Raw genomic sequence first — 15,554 nt, 5'->3', positions numbered from 1 at the left:
ATATAATAAAGTAGCTGATGTTATGCGCCTCTATAAAAGCATTTGCATCTTACTGACAGTGCACGAAAACACAACCAACCTATATATCATCCAGTGATAAAATCAAAACATGTGGCCTTGTATTGACTTTGGACTTGCTCAGTATGCAGTGCTCTATCCATTCTAGTTACAGCTCCAATCATTGCTACAGTAGATATATACCCAGTGGTCTTAGTCCACAGTATCTACTATTATGCTCATCTTTACCATGCCCAGGCATAAAGGTCAAAAGTCAACAGAGACATCATGAAATATTGATGAGAACCTTGAATTTAAAATACTGTGCTATGTAATACATTTTCAAAAAGTTTTGTGCACTTTCTCTTTGGTATGATGGCAGCCTTCCTTGGTCCTGAATACATTGTCTTTCTGGCCTCTCTCACCTTGCTGAAACCTGTCAGGTAATAATTAATAATGCCAGTGTATGCTAATGGATTTGGTGTCGAGGCCGCCAAGGCTTTTTATGAGCTGGCAAAATGTATCCTAAACTGTCCGCACTCTAATGGAGAGATAAGGACCCACGGGAATAGTTGGTCATTTAATGTGGGTGGCAGAAGGATTTGGCTGTCAAGAGGAGCATAAAATCCCAGTACACCTCCCGATGACACCCCTCAACTAACCCTCACCTTCCTATCCAGGTTCTGTGGACTGCTGATGAGACACTTTACAATAAAAGCTGTTGTGGCCTGGTGGTAATGCCTCAACCTCTGGCACACTTGTCTACGTGTCAGCATAGACCTACTTTCCCTTTGACACAAGCTCTCTCTATCTTTCCCCACTGTCATCCTCTCTCTCCATCTGTTAAATCAGAAAATACCTGTCATCAGGTCTACAAAAGTCATAAACATAACCATAGCTTGATGTTACATCAATGACAGGTCACATTGCCATCTTGCTAATAGATTTCTGTTGAATAATGTGATGTAGTTTGTCATTAGCTGTCATTACATGTTGAGCTCTAGAAGTCACATGTATGAAACCCTGCATCTATTAGGATGTGGCATTATGATGTGGCATTATGATGTGGCATTATGATGTGGCATTAGGGTGTGGCATTATGGTGTGGCATTATGATGTGGCATTAGACTGTGGCATTAGGATGTAGCATTAGGATGTGGCATTATGATGTGGCATTATGATGTGGCATTAGGATGTGGCATTAGGATGTGGCATTAGGATGTGTCACCTCACATTCTAGTGTAAGCACTCTATAACATTGTGTGCTATTGAGCTGCCACAGTAAGTGATGGTATAGAGAATAGTACAAGAGGGAAGTAAGTTTGTATGGTTTCAAGTATCTAAAAGTCAATATCAAGGCCTTGCTGGCAGTTAATTCTTTACCCTAAATTGGGAGAATTGTCTGAGCCTCTACAATACAACAAACTCTCCATGTATCGTTCCTATGCACGACAAGCAAGTAGAGAGGATATCAACTTGAGTACCTGAGTTTCATGATAGATCCAACTGACGACTAATGACATTAGCAGCAGGTCATGTGTAGCTCAATTGGTAGCGCATGGACTCCAAAGATTGTAGGTTTGATTCCTGCTGGGTCCACCCATAGGATATACAAGCATGACTATAAGTCACTTTGGATAAAAGTGTATGCTAAATGGCATATATTATGTTCACACACAACCTCGCATTTAGAATGGAAACCATCTCTTCCTTCCAACCTCGCGTTTAGAATGGAAACCATCTCTTCCTTCCAACCTCACGTTTAGAATGGAAACCATCTCTTCCTTCCAACCTCGCATTTAGAATGGAAACCATCTCTTCCTTCCAACCTCACGTTTAGAATGGAAACCATCTCTTCCTTCCAACCTCACGTTTAGAATGGAAACCATCTCTTCCTTCCAACCTCGCGTTTAGAATGGAAACCATCTCTTCCTTCCAACCTCGCGTTTAGAATGGAAACCATCTCTTCCTTCCAACCTCGCGTTTAGAATGGAAACCATCTCTTCCTTCCAACCTCACGTTTAGATTGGAAACCATCTCTTCCTTCCTGTATCCAATTAAATAAATCAATTGAAAAGGGAAATTGGAATACAAATCCTGCACTATGCACTGCTGTAATACTTTTAAAAACCTTCGACTTTGTGACAGATAGCAGCGTAATGGAAGAGATCCTGCTGACTCAGGCTGCATCCCAAATTCCCAATTTAGTGCACTACTTATGACCAAGGCCCATGCTGCTCTGGTCAAAAGTAGTGCACTATATAGGGAATATGTTTCCATTTAGGATGCATGTGGCCTCAGACTGCTGTACATGGCATAGCAGCAAATCACAAAGGATGTCCTAATATGTCCTAATATGAAGTCTGACTGATCAAATCCTTTCCCAGAAACCAATTTAAAAAGTCATTGCAATGTGATAAACCTGATGGAGGAAAAGAGAAGAGACTTTCAACACTGTGAAATTATAATGACGTTACGATTGTCTCATCTGAGAATGAATGGATTTCGAGCCGGACAACACAGGGCAATGGTCTTTAGGCGAAAGTAGGCAGCAGAAGACCACACTCTGCCACTGGAGAAAATAAAAAAAACTAAAACACTGAAAACCATAATAAAAAGCTGAAAACTTTGTCTATCAACTGTAAATCAAGGTATTTGAGTCTCTCCTCTCCGACTTTGCTTGTTGGTAATGATTCTCACTACATCAATGTTCAAATGATTCAATGGAAAAATGAAGTAGCCACTAACAGCCAGAGAAATAGTACAGAAATAAGACTTATTTTATCGACTCCATGTCAGTGCTGCTTAGCAAACACAACTCTGCACAACTCTGCATTTCTTCAAGTGGATATTTTATATCATTCAAATGGGCTATTTCTGGTATGAGAAATCTGGGAGCAGTGACTGCTCTGGTAATCTAATAACAAAAACAGTCCTCTTTCAATTAGACTTTATCGCATCGCTTCTTGGATTTGTTCTTGTGTTTCAGGTCACACATCGAAGTGGAATATCAAGGACTGCTAAAGAATTGGTTGTAGACCTATTTTGACTCTAAGAAGAAATATATAGTATTGTATTACTTTGGTGTGCATTCAATGTTTTGGTCTTATGTTCAATTTACTTTTCAAAAGTTACGTAGGACTCTGGTCAAAAATGGTGCACTATATAGGGAATAGGGAGCCATGTCGTAATATGAATAGTGTATCTGCAAAGTTTTTGTTGGCAGAAGTCTGACTGACCAAATCCTTCCCAGAAACCAATTTAAAAAGTCATCACAATGTGATAAACCTGATGGAAGAAATGAGGAAGACAAATGGGAGAGACACTGTGAGATTATAATGACGTTACGATTGTCTCATCTGAGAATTAATGGATTTCGAGCCTGACAACACAGGGCAAATGTTTGGGGTGACAAGATGATGTGGTACGCCCTTGTTTGAGGGAATAAAATAATATATTTGTTGAAATGACTCCTGGACAGAAAAATGTATAGTCACCGTAGGATTTGTTTTTTAAATAATGTTAAGGTCCAGGAGAGGTCTTCAACAATGGTGAATACAATTAGGAACAGAAACTGACTTTTCATGGGGACATTATTTCAGATTTTTCAAATTGAGGGAATGGCAAGGGGCACTTCTGACATAACTTTCTTTATGGGGTGGCAGGTAGCCTAGTGGTTAGAGTGTTGGTCCAGGAACCGAAAGGTTGCTGGATCGAATCCCTGAGCTGACAAGGTAAAAATCTGTTGTTCTGCCCCTGAACAAGGCAATTAACCCACTGTTCCCTGGTAGCCTGTCATTGTAAATAAGAATTTGTTCTTAACTGACTTGCCTAGTTAAATTGAAATATGGCAAGGGGCACTTCTGACATAACCTTCTGTTTGTGCTTGCCACGTCAATAAACAAGTTATACGTTTCCCAACAATTGTTCAGGAGTGAGTGACCTGATATCGATGGATCTTCATCATGAACTAACAACATAACAATGGCGCAACATGATGGATGCAAAAAAGTCTTTTTTGGAACCGTGAAATATCGACATTCCTCGTCAAATTGATGACAGCAGCTAGTCAAAATGACTACAGTGACTGCAAGAACCTCTAGGGTTAAGCTGAGGTTTAACCCCGACGGTTAGGTCTTTAGGCGAAAGTAGGCGCCAGAAAACCACACACTGCAACTGGGAGAAAACCTAAACTAAAACACTGAAAACCATAGCACCTTGAAAACGCAAAAACTGTACGTATAACCCCATTGGAAACAAAGTAAAATACAATTTTAATTCAAAATGTTAAAACACGTCAAATAATGCAGTCTAAGGCTTGTGACCTGGCAGGCTGGAGCTGAGGAACATGCTTTGCATTACTGCAAGTTTTTTTCCTCCCAAATACCTTATTATTCAACTTGAGAACAACACAAACTTTAAAGAAGGGGGAAAAGAATAGGAAAACTGTAAGTCTATCAATTGGAAATCAACATATTTGAGTCTCTCCTCTCTGACTTTGCTTGTTGGAAATTATTTTCACAACATCAATGTTCAAATTATTAAATGGAGAAAAAAAGTAGCCATTAGAGGAAGAGTACAGAAAGAACAGCCCTTTTTCAGACTCAATGTCAGTGCTGCTTAGCAAACACAACTCCGTATTTCTTCAAGTGGAAAATACATATTTTATTTGTGTGACAATTAAATGGGCTATTTCTGGAAGGATTTCCTATGAGTAAATCTGGCAGCAGCGACTGCTCTGGTAATCTAATAACAAAAGCAGTCCTCTTTCAATTAGATTTGTTCTTGTGTTTCAGGTCACAATTCGAAGTGGAATATTAGAGAAATGTCTATAGGCCGACTTTGACTCTGATAAGAAGAAATATAGGATATCGTGAAATTTACATTGGTGGGCATTCATTGTTTTGGCCTTATGTTTAATTTGCTTTTCAAAATCTTTAAAAGTTACATTTATTTAGATAACAGCAACTGTAACGGCAGATCTCCTCTTCAGTGGAAGAGGAGTAAGGATCGGACCAAGATGCAGTGTGGTAAGTGTCTATAATGTTTTTAATAAAGACAAATGAACACTCGGACAAAAACAATAACGTGAAATCTACAAAAACCGAAACAGTACCGTGTGGCGACAAACACACACACGGAAACAAACACCCACAAACCAACAGTGAAACCCAGGCTACCTAAGTATGATTCTCAATCGGAGACAACTAACGAAACCTGCCTCTGATTGAGAACCATACTAGGCCGAAACAGAAACCAAACATAGAAACACAAAACATAGACTGCCCACCCCAACTCACGCCCTGACCATACTAAATAAAGACAAAACAAAGGAAATACAGATCAGAAAGTGACAGCAACATTCCAAATCTAATATGTAAATTCAATTAAGCATTAGATTGAGCAGCACTTTCACTGATGAGTTTCCTTGAGTCAAACCTAAAAATGTTGGAAACACTTTACTTGAAGAGTACCTACATTCATAATGCCATAAATAATGCATCCATTTGCAGTGCATAAGCATTTCATAAGCATACTGTAAAAGCTTATCAACTTATGTTGACAACTGCAAGTTAATATTTTGGTTATGTTTTACATGAGCATTTACAGAATGTTTATTATGAATGCAGTACGGGATATGAACATAAAGTCCCTTATGTACAGTGCATTCGGAAAGTATTGAAATCCCTTCACTTTTTCCACATTTTGTTACGTTACAGCCTTATTCTAAAATGTATTAAATAGTTCTTCCCTCTCATCAATCTACACACAATACCCCATTATGACAGCGCAAAAACAAGGTTTTTGATTATTTTTGCAAATGTAAAGATAAAACAAACGGAACTATGACATTTACATAAGTATTCAGACCTTTTACTCAGTACTTTGTTGAAGCACCTTTGGCAGCGATTACAGCCTCAAGTCTTCTTGGGTATTACGTTACAAGCTTGGCACACCTGTATTTGGTGAATTTCTCCCATTCTACTCTGTAGGATTCTCTCAAGCTGTACAGCTATTTTCAGGTCTCTCCAGAGATGTTCGGGTTTAAGTCCGGGCTCTGCCTGGGCCACTCAAGGACATTCAGAGACTTGTCCCAAAGCCAGTCCTGCATTGTCTTGGCTATGTGATTAGGGATTTTGTCCTGTTGGAAGGTGAACCTTCGCCTTCCTGAGGTCCTGAGTGCTCTGGAGCAGGTTTTCATCAAGGATCTCTCTGTACTTTGCTCCATTCATTTTTCCCTCGATCCTGACTAGTCTCCCAGTTCCGACTGCTAAAAAACATCCCCACAGCATGATGCTGCCACCACCATGCTTCACTGTAGGGATGGTATTGGCCAGGTGATGAGCGGTGCCTGGTTTCCTCCAGATGTGGCGCTTGGCGTTCACGCCAAAGAATCCAATCTTGGTTTCATTAGACAAGAGAATCTTGTTTCTCTTGGTCTGAGAGTCCTTTAGGTGCATTTTGGAAAACTCCAAGCGGGCTGTCATGTGCCTTTTACCGAGGAGTGGCTTCCATCTGGCCACTACCAAAAAGGCCTGATTGGTGGAGTGCTGCAGAGATGGTTGTCCTTCTGGAAGGTTCTGCCACCTTCACAAAGGAACTCTGAAGCTCTGTCAGACTGACCATCGGGTTCTTGGTCACCTCCCTGACCAAGGCCCTTTTCCCCCGATTGTTCAGTTTGGCCAGGAGACCAGCTCTAGGAAGAGTCTTGGTGGTTCCAAAATTCTTCCATGTAAAATGTATTGAGGCCACTGTGTTCTTGGGGACCTTCAATGCTGCAGAAATGTTTTGGTAACCTACCCCAGATCTGCCAACACAATCCTGTCTCTGAGCTCTACAGACAATTCATTCAACCTCATGGCTTGGTTTTTGCTCTGACATACATTGTCAACTGTGGGACCTATTTAAACAGCTGTGTGCCTTTCCAAATCATGTCCAATAAATGTAATTTACCACAGGTGGACTCAAATCAAGTTGTAGAAACATTTCAAGGATGATCAATGGAAACAGGATGCTCAAATTCAAGTCTCATAGCAAAGGGTCTGAATACTTATGTGTTTTTTTATTTTTTTATTTGCAAAAACCTCTTTTCGCTTTGTCATTATGGGGTATTATGTGTAGATTGATGAATAATTTTTTTTATTTAATCAATTTTAGAAAAAGGCTGAAACGTATCAAAATGTGGAAAAAGGGAAGGGGTCTGAATACTTTCCAAATTCACCCAGCTCAATGTACTGTAAAATCGATCTATTGGCTACTACATGATACTCATGAGGTTGCTACAACCTAGCCTATGAATGAAAGTTTACAACGTAGGTGCACACAGGTCGAGAGAAAACGGTGAGGTGACAGACAGTGACACATGGACAGACAGCAAGGTGTTATCATTAGTCCAGCAGTTGCAAATGAGAGTTTCTATTGGACAAATTCAGGCATGTTTATCCCCGTTTTGTTCCGTTTGCTTCCTTTTAAGAAATGTTTTTCAACAGAATCAGAGGAATGAATACATGCCTGGTCTCGCGTAAACACAGTTCACATTCATAGCAGCCACGTTGTATTCCTTCTCTCATCTATGCGCTCTCCTCCTCTCACCTTTTCCATTCGCTTGTGGACTTCAACGCACAACACATCAGCTGTATCTGATCAAGCGGGAAAAAAACATAATTGTCACCATTTTAGCTAAAGTAATGTCATAGTCAACATAGCTAATAGAAGCGTTAGTTCTATTAGCTATGTTTGTCACATCTGCTCCTGCTATGCCCTCTGGTGTTCATCCGGTGTCTTCTTGACCTGCAGCTACTCCCCCTGTATACACTCTCTCTCTCTCTCCCGCTCCCTCTCTGTGTGATTGTGTGGTTGGAGACAGGTGTGCTGGAGTCAGAGCAGATCCCTACCAGCTGCAACTCATTCCATAATCAAGACCTCAACAAATTCTCAGTCCTGCCACTTCCACTCTGCCAGATTATAATCTCTGTTCAGTCAGTTCATGATTCTAGCCATTTATGATTATTCAAGATTATCCAATCCTATTACTCTGCTGTGCCTGTTTCCCTGCCTGACACCGTTTATCCTCTCATTGCAGTTACTGCTCTGTCTCTGGCTCCTGTCTACTGTTCCACATCTCACCACCCAACTACCTTGCTCTGGATTTTACTCAACACCACTACCTTGGATTCCACTCAGGACCTGTTTACCCTGTTCTACTCAGCTAACTGCAACCTCAGTCTCCACTTCTGTTTTTTCTGCAACTCATCCGAGCTTCCCCGGATCTGCACTCCAGATCTCCCTGTGTAACAATAAATATTTTGGTTCATTCATCCCTGTTTCCGCATCTGAGTCTGCTCTTGGGCTCCGCTTAACAATGTTGACTATGACGTTAGCTAACCCTGCTACAATCATGCAGTAACTTTAAAGTGTATAGTCAGTTAGCAGTTTAGCAGTTACACCGGCCGGCCCGGGTGGCAATAAATTAGTAAAACCAAAAGTTTACTTTGACTTGGAAGAGTTCCACTGTTGTGTTGGATAGTCATAGCCAGCTAGCTAACATAGAATCCCTCTGTTTGAGCAGGCTAAACTAGCTAGCAGCATTTGCTTGCTAAGTAAGGGAAACTGAATGTGAAGAAGAAAAAAAAGACAAAATCTCTCTCTCTCTTGCTTCTTCTTCACCATATTTTATGCACTGCAGTGCTAGCTAGCTGTAGATTATGCTTTCAGTACTATATTCATTTTCTGATTCTTTGATTGTGTGGACAACATGTCAGTTCATGCTGCAAGGGCTCTGATAGGTTGGAGGATGTCCTCCGGAAGTTGGCATAATTATTGTTTAAGTCTTTGGAAGGGGCTGAGAACCATGAGGCTCCTAGGTTTTGTATTGAAGTCAGTGTAGCCAGAAGAGGACGGAAGCTAGCTGTCTTCCGTCTACACCATGGTGCTACCCTACAGAGTTCCGTTGAAGCTACTGTAAACGTTCATAGCAAAACAGTGTGTTTTAATAAATTATTTGGTGATGTGAATATATTTAGTATAGTTTAATCTAAAAATGATAACTTTTTAACTATTACTTTTTTTAATGAAATTCACTGAGGAGGATGGTCCTCCCCTTCCTCCTCTAAGGAGCCTCCAGTGGTAGGTACCCTTCAAGCTAAATTCAAAAAACAACAAAACGGCAGCCTCGCCAACATCATTCATTCATTCATTCATTTCTGTAATTTCATCAATAGGCTGCTATAGAATAGTAAGCCTGACCTGCAAGGCAAATTATTTTTTATTGACATACATTTCTGCATTTTACCATGAGAACTACTCCTCAGTGGTGTAAAGTATATAAGTAAAAATACTTTAAAGTACTACTTAAGTAGTTTTTTGGGGAATCTGTACTTTACTATTTATATTTTTGGAAACTTTTACTTTTACTTCACTACATTCCTAAAGGAAATAATGTACTTTTTATTGACACCCAAAAGTACTCATTACATTTTGACAGGAAAATTGTCCAATACACACACTTATCAAGAGAACATCCCTGGTCATCCCTACTGCTTCTAATCTGGCGGACTCACTAAAGACAAATGCTTTGTTTGTAAATCATGTCTGAGTTTTTGGGAGTGTGCCCCTTGCTGTCTGTCAAAAAAATATAAAATAAATACAAATATTGTGCCGTCTGGTTTGCTTAATATAAGGAAGTTGAAATGATTAATACTTTTACTTTTGATACTTAAGTACATTTTAGCAATTCCATTTACTTTTGATATTTAAGTATATTTAAAACCAAATACCTTTAGACTTTTACTCAAGTAGTATTTTACTGAGTGACTTTCACTTTTACTTGAGTCATTTTCTATTAAGGTATCTTTACTTTTACTGAAGTATGACAATAGCCTAAGGAATCACTGCATTTGTGAAACATCACAGTTTTTTCCCAGTGCGGGCAAGCCATATACCGAATTAGGCTAAACCTGCAAGTCGCCGCTGATTGGACAGACACCTGACTTGCAAACTCTCAACATGTAGCCAGTGATTCAGATTAACTCATTCTTGTTTAGACAGAGCAGTTTACCTTAACACACAGCTGCACACTGAACCAGCTATAAGCCCCCTACAATAACTCTGTGACTTAGAAGAGCTGTAGAAGAGCTGACACAGAGGACCAATTAGTTGCTTCCCAACTGTGCTGAGGCACACACTCCTCTCTGCTATCCCTGTTGCTCATTCACACTCAGCTTCACACACACACACACACACACACACACACACACACACACACACACACACACACACACACACACACACACACACACACACACACACACACACACACACACACACACACACACACTTGCTCACGCACACATGAGTGAGTGGCTGCGAGCCAGCGTGCTAATGCCAATGTTTTGTGGCTGTGTGTAAGAGTGCTTGTGTAATGCAATGTGCTTTCTCTCAGTGGAGGCAAGTGTGAGGTAATGGCCAAGTTCTTTAGCTCATAACATACTGGAAAGGTGCTTGTGAGTATAGTGATCAAGAAAGAGCCTTGCTTAGTTATCCATCCATTCAAAAATACATCACACTAAAATAACTACTCTCTGACTAGCAACAAGCTAGATAACATAAGGCACAAAAGATAATGCTACTAAAACGACTAAAACGTTCCTTGTCCGATACAGTAGGAAAGGAAGTACGGACAAAACAAGTTAAAAAAAAATCCTCTCCTGATAGGAAGCAATGTTGTTTCTATTCTGAGCCAACGAAATGCGTTGTTTCCATTCAAACACAAAATTCTAAATTAAAAATCTCCAGACTTCCAATAGTTGAGTCAATAAGAAGTGATTTGGAAGGATGTCTTCCCACGGGACTACCTTATCCCTGACCCCTGTTGTCTGCTCTCTGGATCAATGCGCCCCACTGCCGCCTCCTTGCAAACCAGCTCTATAGTTGCTAGGCAACGCTTTGCATCTTGGTGTTTAAGTGAACAAATCCATGTCGCAATATAAGCCATAGAGCACAATTTTTTTTTTTTTACTGTACTGCTTGCTTAGATTGAAGCACCAGGAGGAAGCTGTTTGCAGCATAACCAGCTTGGGAGCAAGTGACTTAGCCCCAGAGCAGAAACCTGTTGATGCTGATGCTAGCTACCTTTTGAATAGCTGAAAACCAACTGAAAACAGCTGAAAAACTCACCATTTGCTTATTCTATTTAAGAATTCAAACATTCTGGTTTATTAAAAGCTTAGGATCTATTCTATTCAAAGATATTACAATTCAAATTTTCCAGGGAAAAAATAAATAGGTGGAAACTCTAGTGGTGTAAGGCTCTCCCAGCAATCTGTAAAAAGCACACAGTAGATTAAATACTTCCAAAATAGAAGGCTTACTTTCGCCATTGCTTAAGTCACATTAACCACACACTATCCCAGGTGACATATGGCACAGACAAGGTGTCCATATTAGGACAGCCTAATCTCAGCAGGACTTGTTTTAATCTCAGTAGGACTCCTTACAGGACCAAAACACCCTTTGCAATCCAACTGTCCGTTAAACAGGAACATTGAGACAAATGAGGCAATGCAAGCAACTGCCCTTGGACTAATCAGAAGCCATGCTGATTTATCTTAAGACTCTGTCGGGATGAAATCTGCTAGTGCAGCAGGCACATTGTCAAACTTGTGTCTGGGACTTAAAAGACGGAGGAGAAATGTAACCGGAGGCCAGATAAGAGGATCTTGCGCAGTTAATGAGAAAGATACAGTTGAGTACCACAGATCAGAGTATAATGATCAGATCTTATGTGACATCATTCTCTGTCATACTCTCTCCCTCTGTGTGTCTCTCTCACGCTCTCTCTCGAATGAGACAGAACAGATGCTTTTAAAGAAGACATTGCATAGCCCACAAAACTGAGAATTTCAAAAAAATAAACACTGAAGAAAGCTGAGCAAAGCATAATCTGCATCTTACATCCAGATGGACACTTTCACTTTGTATTCTTCTTATACCATGACACTGTATTTGTTGACCGAAATAAATCAGAAAAAAAAACGTACACTTACCGTATCTTTTGGCATTTTGGCTTTCCTCGCATTCTGTACAAGTCTTCTCCCTAGCTTCTTGGCATAGAAAATCGAGGCAAACATACTCAGAGCAAAGAAATAAAGCACTTGTTTTGTTTGCAAGCCTAAAAGGCTCTAGACACACATGTGTCTGAGAGACTATTCCTTGTCAGTATATTCCACAGGCAAGAGAGAGCAGGAGGGAGGAATGATGAGAGAGAGAAAGCAGGAGTAGGACTTGAGCATAGAGAGCCTCTCTCTCTCTTTCTCTCTCGCTTTCTCTGCGTCTCAGCACAGCAGAAGAAGGTCTCTCTCTCACCCACACACACTCCCGGTGAGTGAGTGAGTGAGTGAGTGAGTGAGTGAATGAATGTGAGAGTGAGAGAGAGAAGGGGGGGGGGCAGTGTCTGCAGCAGCTCTATTTACATATCACAGAAAGAAGGGATGGACACTGAGCATGTCTTAGAATCCTTAGCACCCATCTAGTCCTGTAAACTGCCTGTCTAGAGCCCTAGCACCCAGAGGAGGTTCTGCTATCACCCGGCCCAGGGCCGTACATCATCCGGGGCCAGAATGCATCTCTCTCTCTCTCTTCCCCCTCCCCCTGGGCAGCAGAGTTGAGAGTGGAATGGGGGAAAGCTGCTGCTAAATCAATGGTGCCTTCCAGCTTGGCAGGTTTAATACACACACTCTCACACAGGGTCATAGTGAGTAGGACCCTCTGGGGAACACACAGAGTCTGTTTCCATGAGTCACGCTAGTGTACGGTAACATGGGTACTACAGATGTAAGATCTTAATTTGAGCCAGTTTGCTACAGCAGCAAAATAATACTGCAACAACAGGAAATTGCATGCTGTTTGGGGTTTTAGGCTGGGTTTCTGTACAGCACTTTGAGATATCAGCTGATGTAAGAAGGGCTTTATAAATAAATTTGATTTGATGATTTGATTTGAAATACAAATTATTAATGAGATTTTTTGTAGAGGTAGATTTTTTTTCATTAGGGCAAATCAAGTCTGACATTTTAAAGTAGAAATGACAAACTTTAGAAGCCTTTTTAAACCTTGAATACACTACAAGATTGCATTTCTGACTGTGCAGGAAAATTCTCGCCAACAAAAGAGTGATCACATTAAGATCCTACATCTGTACCCGTTGTTCTCGTAAAAAAGAAGACAACACAATTACTCACTACCTCAGAGTTACTACCACAAGACCTCGTGCTGGGTTGTGACAACAAAATATATATTTTTGTAAACATGCACCAGTCCCCTAAACTACAAAATGCACACTCCATTTCTCTGCTCATTTTATTTATATTTTCCACATTTTCCTTTCCCTGCACATTCTATGCTCTTTTTGTTCTGAAGAGCTTCTGTCCTTGGTTGCAACACTCACTACTGAGTTCCAAACTGCCTCTGGAAGCAACGTCAGCACAAGAACTGTTTGTCCATGGCCGAGCAGCCGCACACAAGCCTAAGATCACCATGCGTAATGCCAACCATCTGGCAGTCCAACGGACAAATCTGGGTTTGGCGGAAGCCAGGAGAACGCTACCTGCGTTCTCTAATGTATAGTGCCAGCTGTAAAGTTTGGTGGAGGAATAATGGTCTGGGGCTGTTCACGTCGGTAGCCATGAAGTGCTCACATCAACAGCATCCTCCAGGATACCCTAGACCAACTCCAATTCGCATACCACCCTAACAGATCCACAGATGACACAATCTTCATTGACTACAGCTCAGAGTTCAACACCATAGTGCCCACGAAGCTCATCACTAAGCTAAGGACCCTCGGACTAAACACCTCCCTCTGCAACTGGATCCTGGACTTCCTGATTGGCGGCCCCTAGGTGTTAAGGGTAGGCAACAACACGTCTGCCATGCTGACCCTCAACACCCACGACTGCGTGGCCAAACACAACTCCAACACCATCAATAAGTTTGCTGACGACAACATTGGTGAACCTGATCAACGACAACAATGAGACGGTTAGGGAGGAGGAGGTTAGGGAACTGGCAGTGTGGTGCCAGGACAACAACCTCTCCCTCAATGTGAGCAAGACAAAGGAGCTGATTGTGGACTAAAGGAAAAGGTGGGCCGAACAGGCCCTCATTAACATCAATGTGGCTGTAGTGGAGCGGGTCGAGAGTTTCAAGTTCCTTGGTGTCCACATCACCAACGACCTATATAATAGGCGGTGTCAGAGGAAAGCCCATAAACTTCCGGCGCCGACAGAGATGGCCGCCTCGCTTCGCGTTCCTAGGAAACTATGCAGTTTTTTGTTTTTTTACGAGTTATTTCTTACATTGGTACCCCAGGTCATCTTAGGTTTCATTACATACAGTTGAGAAGAACTCTTCTATTCAGAACTACTGAATATAAGAGCAGCGTTAACTCACCATCAGTACGACCAACAATATGACTTTCGCGAACCAGATCCTGTGTTCTGCCTTTCACCCAGGACAACGGAATGGATCCCAGCCGGCGACCCAAAACAACGACTTCGTAAAAGAGGGAAACGAAGCGGTCTTCTGGTCAGACTCCGGAGACGGGCACATCGCGCACCACTCCCTAGCATTCTTCTCGCCAATGTCCAGTCTCTTGACAACAAGGTTGATGAAATCCGAGCAAGGGTAGCATTCCAGAGGGACATCAGAGACTGTAACGTTCCTTGCTTCACGGAAACATGGCTCACTCGAGAGAGTCGGTGCAGCCAGCTGGTTTCTCCACGCATCGCGCCGACAGAAACAAACATCTTTCTGGTAAGAAGAGGGGCTTTATGGTTAACGAGACATGGTGTGGTCACAACCACATACAGGAACTCAGGTCCTTCTGTTCACCTGATTTAGAATTCTTCACAATCAAATGTCGACCGCATTATCTACCAAGGGAATTCTCTTCGATTATAATCACAGCCGTATATATTCCCCCCCAAGCAGACACATCGATGGCTCTGAACAAACTTTATTTGACTCTTTGCAAACTGGAATCCACATATCCTGAGGCTGCATTAATTGTAGCTGGGGATTTTAACAAGGCTAATCTGAAAACAAGATTCCCTAAATTGTATCAGCATATCGATTGCGCAACCAGGGCTGGTAAAATCTTGGATCATTGCTATTCTATCTTCCTTCCATATAAGGCCCTCCCCCGCCCTCCTTTCGGAAAAGCTGACCACGACTCCATTTTGTTGCTCCCTGCCTACAGACAGAAGCTAAAACAAGAAGTTCCCGCGCTGACGTCTGTTCAACCAATCTGATTCCACGCTCCAAGACTGCTTCCATCACGTGGACTGGGATATGTTTCGTATTGCGTCACACAACAACATTGACGAATACGCTGATTCGGTGAGTGAGTTCATTAGAACGTGCGGTGAAGATGTTGTTCCCATAGCAACGATTAAAACATTCCCAAACCAGAAACCGTGGATTGATGGCAGCATTCACGTGAAACTGAAAGCGCGAACCACTGCTTTTAATCAGGGCAAGGTGACCGAAAACATGACCGA

At 41.6% G+C, this 15,554-nt stretch overlaps 1 protein-coding gene across 21 annotated transcripts in view; it reads right to left on the bottom strand.

The window, feature by feature from the left end:
- LOC110533415 (disks large homolog 2) overlaps positions 1-15,554 on the bottom strand; it is a 312,764-nt gene that overhangs the window by 116,300 nt on the left and 180,910 nt on the right. The window contains exon 1 of one of the 21 annotated variants that reach the window (XM_036989789.1): positions 12,042-12,271. The exons of 19 other annotated variants lie outside the window; for them this stretch is intronic. In XM_036989789.1, the coding sequence (XP_036845684.1) occupies positions 12,042-12,125 (84 nt within the window). In that variant the 5' untranslated portion in view covers positions 12,126-12,271. Of the gene's footprint in view, positions 1-12,041; positions 12,272-15,554 lie in introns of those variants that run through there. One more of the 21 variants, XM_036989791.1, reaches the window with a different exon arrangement.

The sequence above is a fragment of the Oncorhynchus mykiss genome, chromosome 10 (genome assembly GCF_013265735.2).
Source record: "Oncorhynchus mykiss isolate Arlee chromosome 10, USDA_OmykA_1.1, whole genome shotgun sequence".
Lineage (NCBI taxonomy): Eukaryota > Metazoa > Chordata > Actinopteri > Salmoniformes > Salmonidae > Oncorhynchus > Oncorhynchus mykiss.
The sequence above is the reverse complement of the archived record's forward strand: the minus strand, read 5'-3'. Positions and strand labels throughout refer to the sequence as shown.